Raw genomic sequence first — 15968 nt, forward strand, 5'->3', positions numbered from 1 at the left:
TTGGTTAAGGGCTTGTACGTATTTCACGGCAAGGTCTACACTTGTTTTATTCGGCACGTGACAAATAACATTTGATTTGATTTGTCCCACCAACCTCCAGCTCCACATCACAGCCCTCTCTCTCTGCCCACAGCTCTCTGATGGACTGAAGACTGACCTTCATCTGTTCTTCAGCAGAGATCTTCTTCTCTTCTGCCCTCTTCTCTACTCCCTTCTTCATCTTCTCCTCCTCTTCACTGCAGAGTTCTAGAACTCTGGGGACCCCTAGTGTTGTAGCTGCAGTCTGTATCTGGGCCAGTGTGTGTTTTTTCAGAGCTGCTAAGGCCCCAGTGTAGGCAAACTCCACCATCCCTGCCAGCCCCACAAGCCCCACCTCAGGACCCAGACTGATGGATATCTCTGTCTGTTTGTCCATGTCAACATCTGCATAAAACCTAGCGGTCAAACAGGGAAATGGTTCCAATCGTTTTCTACAGTTAATCTTTCCTATAGGGGATTTTTAGAAACACTTAAAATAAGGGCTGTGTTTCGTGTAGGCTTACCCTGGCATGACGTTTTGATAACCGTGTAAATCTCTATAGAACAAGGTGACTTTTATTTCCACTGTGGGGCTCTATATGTTACCTCTTGGTGATGTCATTCGGGAAACACAATGTCAATTTTCACTACTATGCAGAAGACACACAGCTGTACATTTCGATGAAACATGGTGAATCCCCAAAATTGCCTACCCTGGAAGCCTGTTTTTCAGACATAAGGAAGTGGATTGCCAGAGATGCTAGTTCTAGGTCACAAAAAACTAAAGAGATCTGCTGTTTGATCTGATAATTCATCTCAATGGTGGTACGGTTGTCAAAAAATAACTATGAAAGACCTTGGCGTTACTCTGGACTCTGATCTCTCTTTCGACGAACATTTCAAAACTATTGTAGCAAACTGTCTCAGATTATGATCCCACATCTGTAACGGCACACAAGTTGCAAAGAGAGTCTCCATGCATGTATTAATTGCTTCCTTAAACTGTAAAAGGGGACTGTTTGGGGCATCTTGGAGCCTGTTTGAGCTGCTTCAATCCAAGGCCTCTCTCATGTCAAGACATCCCAAAGCCTTGGCACCTCTCCTCCATTATGTATTCTGGAGTAAGAGAAAGGGAGAACATTCTTTAAGAGTCAGAAGGATCACACACATACACAGTGCAGAGCGCAAACACACACGTATACACACACACACACTCAGGCACACACACACACACTTAGGTTGGCATTTACTGAGATGACTCAGGAAGTGAAGGCAGCTCTGCAGAGTGGTCACTAGCTGTCACAGCCACAAAGTCAGAATAGCTGATTTTAAACCTAAACTTCAAAGTTTTGGTAGCACTCCTAACTACTAAAGTTAGCTAAAATAAGATTTATGAACAACTTGTAATTAACATGTTTTATGAGCTGATAAAATAGCAGATGTGCATGTTGTTTTATTCACACACTCACCCTGTAGGCGGCTCTGATCTGGCAAGCTTCAATCCAGCTATGAAAAAGTCTGTCTTTCAGTCTGCATGAATCAGATGGTTGCCATGGAGACTAGCCTAAAGGAAGAGGGAGGAAGTAGGGTGCTAAGTAACTAACCTCCTTATGGGACTCTCACCCACCCCAGGCCCTTGTGTGTGTGTGTGCACGCGTGCGTGCGCGTGTGTGCGTGAGAGTGAGTGAGAGAGCGAGAGAGCTGCCACTCACATACTTAACACAGAATGCCATTCTGTCCTCTCACTGTTTCATAGTCGTGAGTGGTGCCCTCATTTTTCTTTCTATTCTCCTCCTCCTACTCCTCACCTTTGTGTCTTTCTCTCTCTCCCTCGCTCACTCCATCATCTCCAGCTCTTCTGAAGAAATGAGGAGAGAGATGTAGAGAAGCAGTCTTTCCATGTTGATGACTAACACTTCTGCACTTGGGACATAAGAGTGGTCATAAGCATTTGAATAAATACATATTTAAATCTGATATACATTTGCATTTCAAATCACCCAATAATCAACATCCATGTTCCAGTTTTACCCATAAAGTATATTTCTAGATATACGTAAATAAAATGTATAAAAAAATAAACATTGTCAAAATACAATATAGCTTTATTTGATTACTGTGGCCCCAATGAAGCATAAAGATTAACATACATTGTGATCATTTGTTGGGGTTATAAATGTAAATTAACTAACACCCAGATCACTGGAGGCTAGTGGGGAGCTATAGGAGGACGGGCTCATTCTAATGGCTGGAATGGAATCAATGGAACGGAGTCAAACATGTGGTTTATTCCACTCCAGCCATTACAATGAGCCCGTCCTCCTATAGCTCCTCCCACCAGCCTCCTCTGACCAAGATACAGTGGATCACAGCAGTGGATTTCAGACATACTTTATAAGCCAGAGGTGAATACATCCTTCATACAGTAAACATAAAACTTGTAATAACCTGGTTTACAAGCAGGAGTCAGTGGTCCCCTCATAACCAAACACTTACAGTACAATACAGGTTAACGTGTACTGGATTATCTGTCTCACCTAGTTACCAGTCTAGTTTATGAACTTCCTCCTGTGAATGACATAGCACCCTATTCCCTACATATAGCAAAGAGGTTGTCATTTCAGACGTAGCCATTGTACAGAGCAGGCTGTCTGTGCAATCCTGCTTCCATTGAATTAGGCCAAGTTGTAATTTAGATCTATGGGTCCCTGGATTCACAGGCTAAATACCTCAGAGACAAGAGGGTGAGAGAGTTGGAGGGGGGGGGGGGGGGGGGGGGGGTCACTCACTCATGTGCAAAGGACAGAGCATGGATTCAGTTACAAGACAGACAGACAGACAGACAGACAGACAGACAGACAGACAGACAGACAGACAGACAGACAGACAGACAGACAGACAGACAGACAGACAGACAGACAGACAGACAGACAGACAGACAGACAGACAGACAGACAGAGACAGGAGGGGGTAGGGAGATTGACAGAGAGACAGACAGACAGAGAGACAGAGAGGAGGGCAGAAGAGACAGAGAAAGACAGAGGAAGGGGGTAGGGAAATCTAGAGAGAGACAGAGAGAGACAGCAGGAACAGTAGATTGCATAGGTCGGTAATTTACATTTACTTCTATTGAGCCTACAAAACACGTGTAACCCTAAAACCCTTTGCCACCCACATATCACACCATCTTCAGCATAAGCAGCAATCCAAGAGGTCTATTTTTGCAAATGAGTGGGAGAGAGAGAGAGAGACAGAGACAGAAAGAGAGATATGAAGAGCACACGCTGCCTGTTCAGAAATAGTGTTGTGGAAAAGGGTGATGATGCTGCTATGGCTTATGGTCTGATGCTGCTATGGCTTATGGTCTGATGCTGTTATGGCTTATGGTCTGATGCTGTTATGGCTTATGGTCTGATGCTGCTATGGCTTATGGTCTGATGCTGTTATGGCTTATGGTCTGATGCTGCTATGGCTTATGGTCTGATGCTGTTATGGCTAATGGTCTGATGCTGTTATGGCTTATGGTCTGATGCTGCTATGGCTTATTGTCTGATGCTGTTATGGCTTTTAGTCTGATGCTGCTATGGCTTATGGTCTGATGCTGTTATGGCTAATGGTCTGATGCTGTTATGGCTTATGGTCTGATGCTGTTATGGCTTATGGTCTGATGCTGCTATGGCTTATGGTCTGATGCTGCTATGGCTTATGGTCTGATGCTGCTATGGCTTATGGTCTGATGCTGCTATGGCTTATGGTCTGATGCTGCTATGGCTTATGGTCTGATGCTGCTATGGCTTATGGTCTGATGCTGCTATGGCTTATGGTCTGATGCTGCTATGGCTTATGGTCTGATGCTGCTATGGCTTCTGGTCTAATATGATTTGTTTACAGTATACACACATGAATTAACAACATGATGCGGTGACGCGAGGTGATTAAAGCATAATTATATTACTCAATGAAAAATATTACAATGAATTAATAAAACAGAGAAGTGTGGTCAAGTACTGGCCCGAGGCATCAGGAAAGATATGATGATGATGACTAAGGAGAGAGAGAGGGGGATGGAGAGGAGGAGAACGACAGGCAGGGAGAGAGACGAGGGCCACAGGAACCAGAGCCATTTTGGGCCAGTTCTGGGCCCTTCGACTGGAGGCCCCTGACCGTCTCCTCTGACACTGGGCCGACAGATCACTAACGGTCTGACCTGTGATACACTCTCCTGAGAGAGAGAGAGAGAGAGAGAGAGAGAGAGAGAGAGAGAGAGAGAGAGAGAGAGAGAGAGAGAGAGAGAGAGAGAGAGAGAGAGAGAGAGAGAGAGAGAGAGAGAGAGAGAGAGAGAGAGAGAGAGAGAGAGAGAGAGAGAGAGAGAGAGAGAGAGAGAGAGAGAGAGAGAGAGAGACTTTCATTATATGGGGGTTTCATTATGTGGTTGTGTATTAGGTTTGTGATGTGGTTCTGTGTGGTTGAGGTACCTCTAGTAAGGTTCTGTTGTGAGCCCGGTGGGGACTGAGTCTGAGGTTCCAGCGGTGACTCCTGTGACTCCTCCCCCCATCGTCCTCACTCTCCGTCGTGTCCTGCCGTGCTATTCGTGGTCGCTTCCGTCTCCGCGAACTGATTCGCTGGAGAGAACCTGGCTCCTGTAGTCTGGACCAATCGAAACAGCAACAAAATAAAAAGACAATAGGTACTGTTTATGAGTGACCGATTGGTGAGTAAGCAGTGTGTGTGTGTCGAACCTGCAATCTGTGTCCTCGATGTCAGCGTCTGCATCGCTGTCACCCTGAGGATCGGACAGGGCACACTCTTCCTGCACAGTATGAGTCACATGAATTAGCCACACGTACACGTGTGCAGTACAATCACTCATTGGTTTCAGCCACCTACATTTTAGACAAAGGTAATACTTCTTCAGTATGTTTGTGTGCATCAGCATTCAACATTATATGCAGTGCCGGGATTTTCAATAAACCATACTGATGTTCTGTAACATCAATATTTGTGTCATTGAACGAACACACGCACACTCGCACACACACACACACACCCTACCTCTGTGCCATATCCCTCTGAGTACCTGGTTATCACTACCCTGTTTTTCCCACAGTGTTCACATTTCAGTGTGTGCTGAGAGAGAGAGAGTGAGAGAGAGAGAGAGAGAGAGAGAGAGAGAGAGAGAGAGAGAGAGAGTCGTGAGTGGTGTACAGCATGATACGTGTGTAGGTGAAATGCATAGGGAGAGATAAATATGCATTTCAACGAGGCATAACAAACTAAAGCCGGGACTCAATCCGTTTGCGCATTGTCGACAATGCAGATTTTAAAGGCAATGTTCCCACGTTTGCAGTAAATGGTGCAGAAGTCGGTTCAACTGACTATTACACTTAAATGTCAAGCGCACTATAGCGTACGGTTTTCGCTAACAACGAATTCAACAGGAGAAGTTCCGCCCCCATTCATTTTCAACGAGGGCACACGCAGAGAAATGTGTGGGGGATTGTGGGAAGGTGAGCGGCGAGAGCCCTGCTAGCGGATTGGTAGAAAAGTTGAGCTCTGCTCCACTGTATGCAAATTTCATGCGAAGTGTTGGAGTAAAGCATTGTAATGAAGAGTCAAAACCCACTGTAATAGTGCAGTTTTGGATTGAATCCTGCTTAAATATTGTCCAGGGTAATATATGCTTCTGTATCTTCCCTTGGATGTAAAAAATGATATTATAGAACACCACTTCTCACCGGCGTCTGTGTATGTGCTTCAGAGTATAGTGTGCAGGGTCCAGTCTCACACAAACACACTACGCCAACTTCTCCACAACTTGCCCCCATCTGCAGAGAGAGAAACAGTAAGTGAAAGATATAGAGAGAGAGAAAGTGTGTGTGACAGAGCAAGAAACAGAGAGATAAGCATGATAAATGAGGAACGGAGAGAGATATATATATATATATATATATATATAGAGAGAGAGAGAGAGAGAGAGAGAGAGAGAGAGAGAGAGAGAGAGAGAGAGAGAGAGAGAGCGAATGAGAGATGGGGAGAGAGAGAGAGAGAGAGAGAGAGAGAGAGAGAGAGAAAGAGAGAGCGAATGAGAGAGTGAATAAGAGAGAGGGAGCGAATGAGAGAGGGAGCGAATGAGAGAGAGAGGGAGCGAATGAGAGAGCGAATGAGAGAGAGAGAGCGAATGAGAGAGAGAGAGCGAATGAGAGAGAGAGAGAGCAAATGAGAGAGCAAATGAGAGAGAGAGAGAGCAGAGAGAGAGAGCAGAGAGAGAGCGAATGAGAGAAAGATAGAATGAGAGAGAGAACAAAAGATAGAATGAGAGAAAGATAGAATGAGAGAAATAGTGAAAGAGAGAATGAGAGAAAGAGAGAATGAGAGAGAGAGAGTAGAAAGTAGTAATGATTTATCTGGAGCCATCAGTCCATCACTAATTGGACAGCAGCAGAGGTTACAAAGTATGCTTCATGCTGTGTACAAACCTAACAGTGGGGCATTAATTACTAATGTCTCACAGACATACACACACTGAGACACATGCGTACACATATCCACACACAGGATGGTAAATGTCCTATACCGTGCCCTCATGCACTCACATGATTAGGGTTGAGTCAGTGTGGGTTATACTGCTCAAACAGAAAAAAAAACACACACACACATTATGTTACCTCACAGTAATTGTCGGAGGTCTCTCCAGATGAAAACAGGCCATGAGAGTCAGATTCCCTCCGACGCTGCAGCATCCCTGACCTGACCCACTCTCTGTTACATAGACCTGTAGACAGGGGAGACAGGGGTCAGGCTCGGGGTCAGGCTGCAAACGTTGTGGAACCTTTCAGATAGAAACGGCATGAATAGAGCTGATGTGATTCCTTGTTCTATACGTCAGAGGCATGTTTGTTCTACATAACACATGTCTATCTGAACATTGGCTCACGTTGTGTCCTGCTTAATGCAGCCTAGGCGCAGGGTTATTCAGCATATCTATATATACACATCAAATAGGATAGCGGCATAGTTTAAAAGACAGGATGAAAATATATATAAAATAATAACAATAGTACATTTTATTTGTAGGGAGCTTTTCATTTACGGACAGTAATCACAACGCTCTTTACATTAGGGAAACCTATTAATATTATAGTAGTATCCAATGACTACTTTTTAACCCCTGGCTGCACCTGCAAATTGTTGGGTATGTGGTAGGCATACATTATTTTCAAACTAAATAAGCCTCATCATGGACAAACATTATTACAGTAAGTAGGTCTATTACAGTATGATTACAATGGAGGTGTTCTAATTAAGCAATAAGGCCCGAGGAGGTGTGGTATAAGGCCATTATACCACAACCCCCTGAGGTGCCTTATTGATATTATAAACTGATTACTAATGTAATTAAAACAGTAAAAATATTATTTGTGTCATTCCCGTGGTATATGGTCTGATATACCGCGCTTTTAGTGAATCAGCATTCAGGGCCAACCGGTTTATAATGTATAATATATATTATGTTTAACGTTATAAATAATAGCCAATAGGGAATTCACTCGACAGTATTACAGCAACACAACCTTCTACAGTTTGGATAAACACAGTCGGAGAAATGGAACAGTGGGTGGAAAGTTCCATTGGAAAATGCTCTTGACAGCTTTTGTATATCCGAGGAGATACATTTCACCACAAGCTCGCATGCTGCTGCTAGTTGAGAGGGATTGAAATGTTTGTCGTCATCAGAGGGGTAGAGGGGTATTTCACCTCTCACACGAGCATCTCTAAACAGCTGGTCTGTTATTACGTAATGCGGGAGGGAGCTTTTCGTAGCGCGACAACTTTTTTACCATTAGCATGACCCGATGGATTTTTCACAATGCATTTCCATAATATGCTGTAGTAGACTAAACAATCATGCATACAATCAACATCGTGACTTCGCTGTCACTCAATTCAATTCAAGGGGCTTTATTGGCATGAGAAACCTATGTTTACATTGCCAAAGCAAGTGAAATAGATAACAAACACGCTGTCTAGAAAACCCGTAAGTTAAATGCAACCAATGCCATTTCAAGTTGTGGTGCTGCAGAAAAACGTAGGCCATACATAAGCATACTTTTCACCTATTCTAAATGATGTAATATAGCTATGGGGAAGTCCATGATATTTCGATTGAATTCCCCGATTACAGATATGCGCATATCAACTTGGGTTGCTTTCATAACTCCATACCTTAACTTGAATGCATCATTCCATCCCCCAGAAATGTTTCATGCGAAAAATATTGCAACTTTATATTACAAATGACTGGAATATAAACGACGAATCTCTCTCACGGGGTGTAAAACCGGAGGCTAGTTCTGCTTCCAAAATATTTGACATTGTAATCCGCTATGATGTCAGTGTGAAGCAAACGATAGCTCGGGCGTCGGGAGTGCGCTGACCATAAATAAAACTCCAAAACAAGGCACGGGAGCGTGCAAAAAGGTGGGCGGAGATAGAAGATTGACACTTGGTATAGCCACTCCTATATGGGAGTAGAACGACGAGAGGCAGAATCTTACCAATCACTGATTTCAACACGGAGAGGGGTGAGGTTTATATGCTGCTTTTTAAATTTGGTGTGCGGCTTTTGTGCAAAACCATTCCCAAAAAGTTTATAAATATATACAGTTTAAGTTCAAATGTTAGCTTAAATTAACAAACTTGAATAAACAAAAGAAGAGAGCATTGTTCCGATTTTCTTTTTCTTTCAAAATGTTATAAAGTAGGGCCTATAAAATAACTAAATTTGATAGGAAAAAAGTTCGACATTTAGTGGGGTGGTCCTCAAAATGGCTCGACATTAACCAGGTTTCCATCCAACCTTTTAATGCGAGGAAAGTGCATGTCAGATACAAAAATGTCAGGACAAATTTTTATTTAACCTTAATTTCACTAGGTAAGTCATTTCTTATTTACAATGACAGCCTACCAGGGAAGAGTGGGTTAACTGCCTTGTTCAGGGGCAGAACAACAGCTTTTTACCTTGTCAGCTTGGGGATTCGATTCAGTAACATTTTGGTTACTTGCCCAACGCTCTAAACATTAGGCTACCCGCCACACCCAATGAAAACAACAAATTTATCAGTAAACTTTCCAAATGTTTGATAAAACTAAGTACCACAGACAATCCTTTTTTGTCTGTACAATTAATTATGGGAAATACTTTTAATGCGAAAATCTAATACATATATTTTGAAGTGAACTTGGTGTCACGCGATGATATGTTGTGTGGTCTTCCCACTACAACTTGGGAAAGCATGCAGTTTATTAGGCTACGGATGAAATCAGTTATGATGAACCACACAGGGCGGTGAAAGCTTGATGCTCCTTTCAATACATGTTGAGGGTATTATTCTGGTGACATGATGATCAATGCTTGGCTGACGTTTGACCCAAAACATTGTGGCTATCTCGCACACAGCAAATTGGACAGTGCTGATTTTTCAGTGTAACATTTCTAGTTTATGATTCAGGCATTAAATTCACTCTGCATGTGTGAAATGAACACTCAGTGGTGTAAAAGAACCCCCAGTGTTTGTGTTAATAACCAGACTTATTGTTTTACACTGTGGAGAGTAAAGCAGTACCATCAAAACCACACCCATCATTATCTCCTGAGTGGTGCAGTGGTCTAAGGCACAACATCTCAGTACTAGAGGTGTCACTACTGACCCTGGTTTGATCACTGCCGTGATCGGGAGTCGCATAGGGCAGCGTGCAATTGGCCCAGTGTCGTGAGGGTTTGGCCAGGGTAGGCCGTCATTGTAAAATAATAATTGGTTATTTCCTGGTTAAATAAAACTATTTCCCAGCATGCTCTATTGCAGATAAATATTTTTGGGAGATTGTTTTTAATATCTGTGGTTTTGCATGTACATTGATTGATTGGTTCATCTTATGCTAAACAAAGATAAATAAATAAAAATCTAAACTAATCCAATCAGTTAAATATATTTATTGCACCCATTACTGAAATGGTTGTTCCACTTTAAATGTTTTTTACTTTATTATGTTTTCTAACCCTAACAGTCATTCTGAATGCAGTTTGTGTGTTAATAAAAATTCTAACTGTTTGATATCTTAACTCTGTCTGGATTCCAACAGGATTACATGTCACTTTGCAAGCCAGCATGATGTGGCCTGTAAACTAATGATGGAAAACTAAGAATTTCTAAAGGCTTTCACCAAATTGTGCTGAAGAATGGTTTACTTCTGGTAGCTTCATTATCTGTTCACAATTCACATTAGTGACATCTGCTGTTCAGCAATAAATAACACCGTGTGATTATCAGATATAAAAAAATACCCCACTGTTTTCATATTTACAAGTATTTACACACAGACAAGTCAATATGATGGAAACACAAATCTGATGGGAAAATGTTCATAATGTTTTTATGCAGATTTTTGAATATTCACATGAAAATCTGTCATCAATGTGATGGAAACCTAATTATAGACCCCCTAAAGACTCTGGCGAGTGCTCTAGTCCTGTGTCATTTTGATTATGTCTGCACATCATGGTTTACCAGCAGCCCAAACATCTAAAGAAAAGCTACAGACCAGTCAAACATGTTAAGCGGCTAGGCTGACTATCTGTGGAAAAAAAGAGTAGTGTTAATTCAACTTGGTCTGGTCCACAGAATTATCACGGACTCAGCCCCCAGGTACCTAACCAACAATTTTTCATTTGTTAGAGATGTCCACCAGCATAATACCAGAGCCAGAGACTCTAATATTCACTGTTTGAAATATAAGAGTCTATCTGATTAAAACCAATATATACCTGCGCTGCTGAGTGGAACAAACTAGCAACTCAAAACCATACCAACCTTAACCACTTTTTAAAAGAATATCAAACGCTGTCTAATGTGTGAACAGTAGAACCTGTCTGTATCTCTGTAATGTGTCTGTATCTCTGTAATGTGTCTGTATCTCTGTAATGTGCCTGTATCTATGTAATGTGTCTGTATCTCTGTAATGTGTCTGTATCTCTGTAATGTTTCTGTATCTCTGTAATGTGTCTGTATCTCTGTAATGTGCCTGTATCTATGTAATGTGTCTGTATCTCTGTAATGTGTCTGTATCTCTGCAATGTGTCTGTATCTCTGTAATGTGTCTGTATCTCTGTAATGTGTCTGTATCTATGTAATGTGTCTGTATCTCTGTAATGTGTCTGTATCTCTGTAATGTGTCTGTATCTCTGTCATGTGTCTGTATCTCTGTAATGTGTCTGTATCTCTGTAATGTGTCTATATCTATGTAATGTGTCTGTATCTCTGTAATGTGTCTGTATCTCTGCAATGTGTCTGTATCTCTGTAATGTGTCTGTATCTCTGTAATGTGTCTATATCTATGTAATGTGTCTGTATCTATGTAATGTGTCTGTATCTATGTAATGTGTCTATATCTATGTAATGTGTCTGTATCTATGTAATGTGTCTGCATCTATGTAATGTGTCTGTATCTCTGTAATGTGTCTATATCTATGTAATGTGCCTGTATCTATGTAATGTGTCTGTATCTCTGTAATGTGTCTGTATCTCTGTAATGTGTCTGTATCTATGTAATGTGTCTGTATCTATGTAATGTGTCTGTATCTCTGTAATGTGTCTGTATCTATGTAATGTGTCTGTATCTATGTAATGTGTCTATATCTATGTAATGTGTCTGTATCTATGTAATGTGTCTATATCTATGTAATGTGCCTGTATCTATGTAATGTGTCTGTATCTCTGTAATGTGTCTGTATCTCTGTAATGTGTCTGTATCTATGTAATGTGTCTGTATCTCTGTAATGTGTCTGTATCTCTGTAATGTGTCTGTATCTCTGTAATGTGTCTGTATCTCTGTAATGTGTCTGTATCTCTGTAATGTGTCTGTATCTATGTAATGTGTCTGTATCTATGTAATGTGTCTATATCTATGTAATGTGTCTGTATCTATGTAATGTGCCTGTATCTATGTAATGTGTCTGTATCTCTGTAATGTGTCTGTATCTATGTAATGTGTCTGTATCTCTGTAATGTTTTTTTTTGGAGGTGACAAATAAAATCAATCAATCAATCCAAACTGTGCAGCGGCCATTTGATGAACGGAAAGAGAACAAATCACCAAAAAGTTGAATGACATTTAGAGATTGTCAAGCCAAGCCTTAATACTGGGTAGGCATACAAGGTGGAGAGGGATGTATTTTCTGTCAGTCCAGATTGACATTGTCTATTTATTGTGGTGTTGAAAACGCAAACTGTGATATTGAAGCGCCCGAAGTAGGTATGCGTTGTTTATTGGTTGTGTTGTACATTGGCCCAGAAACCTGTCGGCTGAATTTTTTTGGCATATATTTTATACAATTATAAATACAGGTACGTCATCAAAATGTTGAAAATCAGATTTCCCCCTAGCTGATCATTGTCTGCAGCCGGCTCTGATCGTAGTGTAGGTGTAATGTAACAGGCAGGGAGAGTGAGCTCGCCCGCCGTGGTGCTCGGCAAACACTCAATACTCTGGCCTGTAACTCTGCGTGGCATCGACTGTGCCACAAATGTTTGCTGAAGTGACAAAGTCCATATCTCTGTTTATAAACACAGGATCGCTACAGTTATTGTTATCTGTGATCGTAAACATTATTCTGGAGTTAATTCTATGAGGGGGAGGGCAACAACAAAACAATTGTAGAAGGAAGGGTCTTCCCCCCCCCCTACACATGTTACACATGACACAGCATAGTATTCTATTTCTTTATATTTATGACAAAAATCTCATGGATTATTGGAACAATCCTAATTTAATTGGCTTACAGTGACTTCTCCCCCAGCCAGACCTCTGCATGTTGTTTGACCCTGAAGTCAAAGAGCCGTTGGGGTCTCCTCCATCTCCTCCGACCTAATTGGGAATGATTAAACATAATTATTGCCCAGATCTGTCCGATATCCCCGGAGTCCCGGAGGCTTACAAACAAACACAAACAGTTGTGGAGACAGTCTACAATATCCAGAGACAGCAGAGTCGCCGCCTACCTCTGACGCGATCATGGACAGATTCATCAAAGCAACCCCGTCGGAAATGTATTTTCCCACGAGGAAAGCTGCGCCTGTGAACAAGGGTATCACTGAGTAGTAAATGAGCAGTGCACCGTAGTTTAGGCCTCGTCCATCACTGTTTTTGCATGTTTTGTTAATTAAAAGTGTATAATTGTACTTCCCTAAAACGTGTATCTAGACATGTTCTACTTTTTTTTTCTTGTGTGGGCCTAAAATTATTCTCCAATTTGACCTTCTTTGACCTCCATTCAGATTGAGATAGACTAGGAAAGAACAACTTTATTTTACATCAGTTGTGGCAAGTCTGATAAGACAAAGAAGCAAATGTATGGCAGTAACATTCACACATGACAAATGCTATAATGAACATAAGTCTATCTAACCTACGGGCAAACAATAATTGACACACTCTACAGGCCTAAGTACAATCAGGCCTTCATTCAGACCATTAAGGTTTGCATGGTACAGACAGTGTATATGTCTGTACCATGTCACTGTTTGGAGCCTATAAGACTACAGATATAGGATCTTAATTTGAGCACGTTTGGTACAGCCGGAAAATAATCCTGCAGCAACGGGAAATGTGAATTATTATAAGGTTTATAATTAATGGACATTCTTGGAGGGGTTGATACATTTTTCGTGAGGGAAAATGAAGTCTGAAATCTCAATGTTTTTTTAAACCACAAATACACTCCAAGTTTTCCCATGCAAATTAAGATCCTACATCTGTAATAGCTATAGGAGGGGTGCTGTCATTATGGCTGTCAAGCATGCAAAGGACCATAAACACAACTGACCCTATTGTGCTTTGGGCAGGACTAGGCCTGGAAATCATGTAGGTTACTAAGACTCTTTTTCATTATGAGTAATGCTATGTGCACAAATCACATTCAAAGGCTCGTTCTTTACTATTAGAAAAGGCGGAGAGCCCGGTATGTCTATAGAAAGAGATCATTATGAACGTGATGGGGGAGGGAGGGAGGGAGGGAGGGAGGGAGGGAGGGAGGGAGGGTCGGAGGGAGGGAGGGGGGGGAGATCAACAGCAGCAGATAGAGGAGGGTTGTGTATACACAAGAAGCAATTTAAACAGGAGATGTTGGCTCGATAAGGAAATGAAGGAAAAGGGTGCAACTCAAATAAACTGAGACTGATACATTTCAGCCCTTCGAAGAGACCACTCACAGAGTCAGAGAGAGAGAGAGAGAGAGAGAGAGAGAGAGAGAGAGAGAGAGAGAGAGAGAGAGAGAGAGAGAGAGAGAAGTTTCTGTGAAACCAGGTCGGGTCATTGCATGAAAACAGTTGGACACAACAGAACCATTCCTTGGACATCAACATCAGAATTGAACCCTGAATTCATAGAGGAATCTGGACCCATCTGATTCTGAACCGATCCCATTGGTGCACATTATATCCGTTCAAGAGACAATTTTGCTCTACATTCCTAAGTAGAAGCAGAAGAGCATTCTTTTTTGGAAGCAAATGACACCTAAAGCAAGTTCTGGATTGTGGGAATAATATTGGGAAAGGTGGTTTGTGGATCATGGAGCAGTCATGTGGTTTTGGCCTGCATTCAGTGCTGACAGAGTGACAAGAGAGGATATAACAGGATTAGTATGGAGATATTGTTATAGAGGGAAATCTGAGTGTTGTGATTGAATCTCTTCTCTCAAAGACCTGCAGGATGAATGGGTAAGAAGAAAAGAGAGGATAGGAGGTGTTCATTTACTGCTTTTTCCTGCGTATTCAGAAAAGGAAGAACACTTTCATATTAACTGTGTTTTTTCAGCTGCTGTTTTTTTCTCAAAAAAATGTGTCTAAAACAAAAACGCAATACCTTTTCTGAAGAATCTGTTTAAAAACTGCAAATAAACCAAAGCCATTAGGTTATAGCTGAAAACCTCAATTCCGGATACCACAAAACCAAGGCAATCCTGAAAGGACCAATGACACAATCCTGTCAAATCAAGGACATGCCCTTAACTTCAGGCCTCGACAAATCCTGGGTTTCCTTCCTAAAGTCTGCACCTCGTCTCTGCCTCAACACCTTGGACTTCTCCGACCTGTGGGATGAGGAGGACCTGGGATTGGACAGCGCCGAGGAAGACGGAGGCACCTTGACCAACCAAAACTCAGCATGTCTCCAAACACCACCTCCTCCTCCTCCCATGCTGCCCTCAGCTCCTCCCCCTCCCCGGTCTACAGGATATGCCTCTTCCATGGGGAAACCCTCAGGTTGTCGTACCTTAAAGCTCCACTGGAGGGAGCTCCACAGCCTGCCCCCCCTGCCCAGGGTTAGCCGCTTTGGGCCCCAGACCATCTGGGCTGGGCTGGAGCCGGTGCACCTGGACACCAACCGGCTGGAGTACCTGTTTGAGACCAAGGGAAATGGCTCCATCTGCAGCGTGCTGACGGGAAGGCAGGTAAGAGTTGAAATCAGAGCTCTCTTGAGTGCTCTGCAATCCAATTTGTTGGTGCTCTGGCTAATTATGTAAGGCTAATTTTGTAAGGTATTCTGGATAATGTTGGTGTACTTTGAGAGGAACAAAGTGTACAGCACTAACACAGTGGAATCAACTGGGACTGGTGCAAACAACTACAAACCCTTCAGCTCACAAGGACAGGGTTGGTGATCACTGTGTATGACTGGACTCTACCATCTCCCTCTCTCCCTCTTTCTCCCCCCACCCCTCTCTTCCAGAAGCTGCCGTCTGTCTCAGTTCTAGGGGTGAAACGGAGTAACATCATCACAATTGCCCTCAGTAGCCTCCCTCCTCCCCACCTGCTGCCTCCTGCCATTTACACCATGGACTGTAGTGTTCTGGACAGAGAGGACGTACAGGTTGAGTCTCCACTACAGACGACTATCAT

The 15968-nt window shown here is 42.3% G+C and overlaps 1 protein-coding gene, 1 long non-coding RNA gene and 1 pseudogene across 7 annotated transcripts; 1 reads left to right on the top strand and 2 right to left on the bottom strand.

Moving 5' to 3' along the window:
- The window catches only part of LOC120030487, a 304236-nt pseudogene that overhangs the window by 11737 nt on the left and 276531 nt on the right, over nucleotides 1-15968 (top strand).
- LOC120030167 lies at nucleotides 811-2921 on the bottom strand. The gene is made up of 3 exons (XR_005473635.1): nucleotides 1827-2921; nucleotides 1488-1582; nucleotides 811-1134 (listed from the first exon to the last, which is right to left on the bottom strand). It is a non-coding gene; the product is annotated as an uncharacterized LOC120030167 (long non-coding RNA).
- Nucleotides 3632-8443, bottom strand: si:ch211-63p21.1. Of its 6 annotated transcripts, none has more exons than XR_005473632.1 (7): nucleotides 8242-8443; nucleotides 6684-6790; nucleotides 5754-5843; nucleotides 5096-5145; nucleotides 4758-4828; nucleotides 4494-4665; nucleotides 3632-4240 (listed from the first exon to the last, which is right to left on the bottom strand). XR_005473632.1 is itself a non-coding variant. In XM_038975501.1 (7 exons), exons 2-7 carry the CDS (start codon nucleotides 6725-6727, stop codon nucleotides 4019-4021), a joined length of 669 nt encoding a protein of 222 aa, XP_038831429.1. In that variant the 5' UTR covers nucleotides 6728-6790; nucleotides 8242-8443; the 3' UTR covers nucleotides 3632-4018. The 6 variants fall into 6 exon arrangements, 4 of the variants coding, with proteins under 4 accessions (XP_038831429.1, XP_038831427.1, XP_038831428.1 ...); XR_005473631.1 differs by having other exon boundaries at nucleotides 4758-4901; nucleotides 5071-5145; XM_038975501.1 differs by having other exon boundaries at nucleotides 5071-5145; nucleotides 6689-6790.

Source organism: Salvelinus namaycush, chromosome 36, assembly GCF_016432855.1.
Source record: "Salvelinus namaycush isolate Seneca chromosome 36, SaNama_1.0, whole genome shotgun sequence".
Classification (NCBI taxonomy): Eukaryota; Metazoa; Chordata; class Actinopteri; order Salmoniformes; family Salmonidae; genus Salvelinus; species Salvelinus namaycush.

What these genes read in the sequence shown, in the direction of transcription:
- si:ch211-63p21.1 (XM_038975499.1), bottom strand. Translation starts at nt 6,758, where the DNA reads ATGCTGCAGCGTCGGAGGGAATCTGACTCTCATGGCCTGTTTTCATCT. An exon ending in AAGCACATACACAGACGCCG is followed by an intron (nt 5,146 to 5,753) that starts GTGAGAAGTGGT and finishes TCTCTCTCTCAG; the next exon opens with CACACACTGAAATGTGAACA. An exon ending in ACAACAGAACCTTACTAGAG is followed by an intron (nt 4,241 to 4,493) that starts GTACCTCAACCA and finishes TCTCTCTCTCAG; the next exon opens with GAGAGTGTATCACAGGTCAG.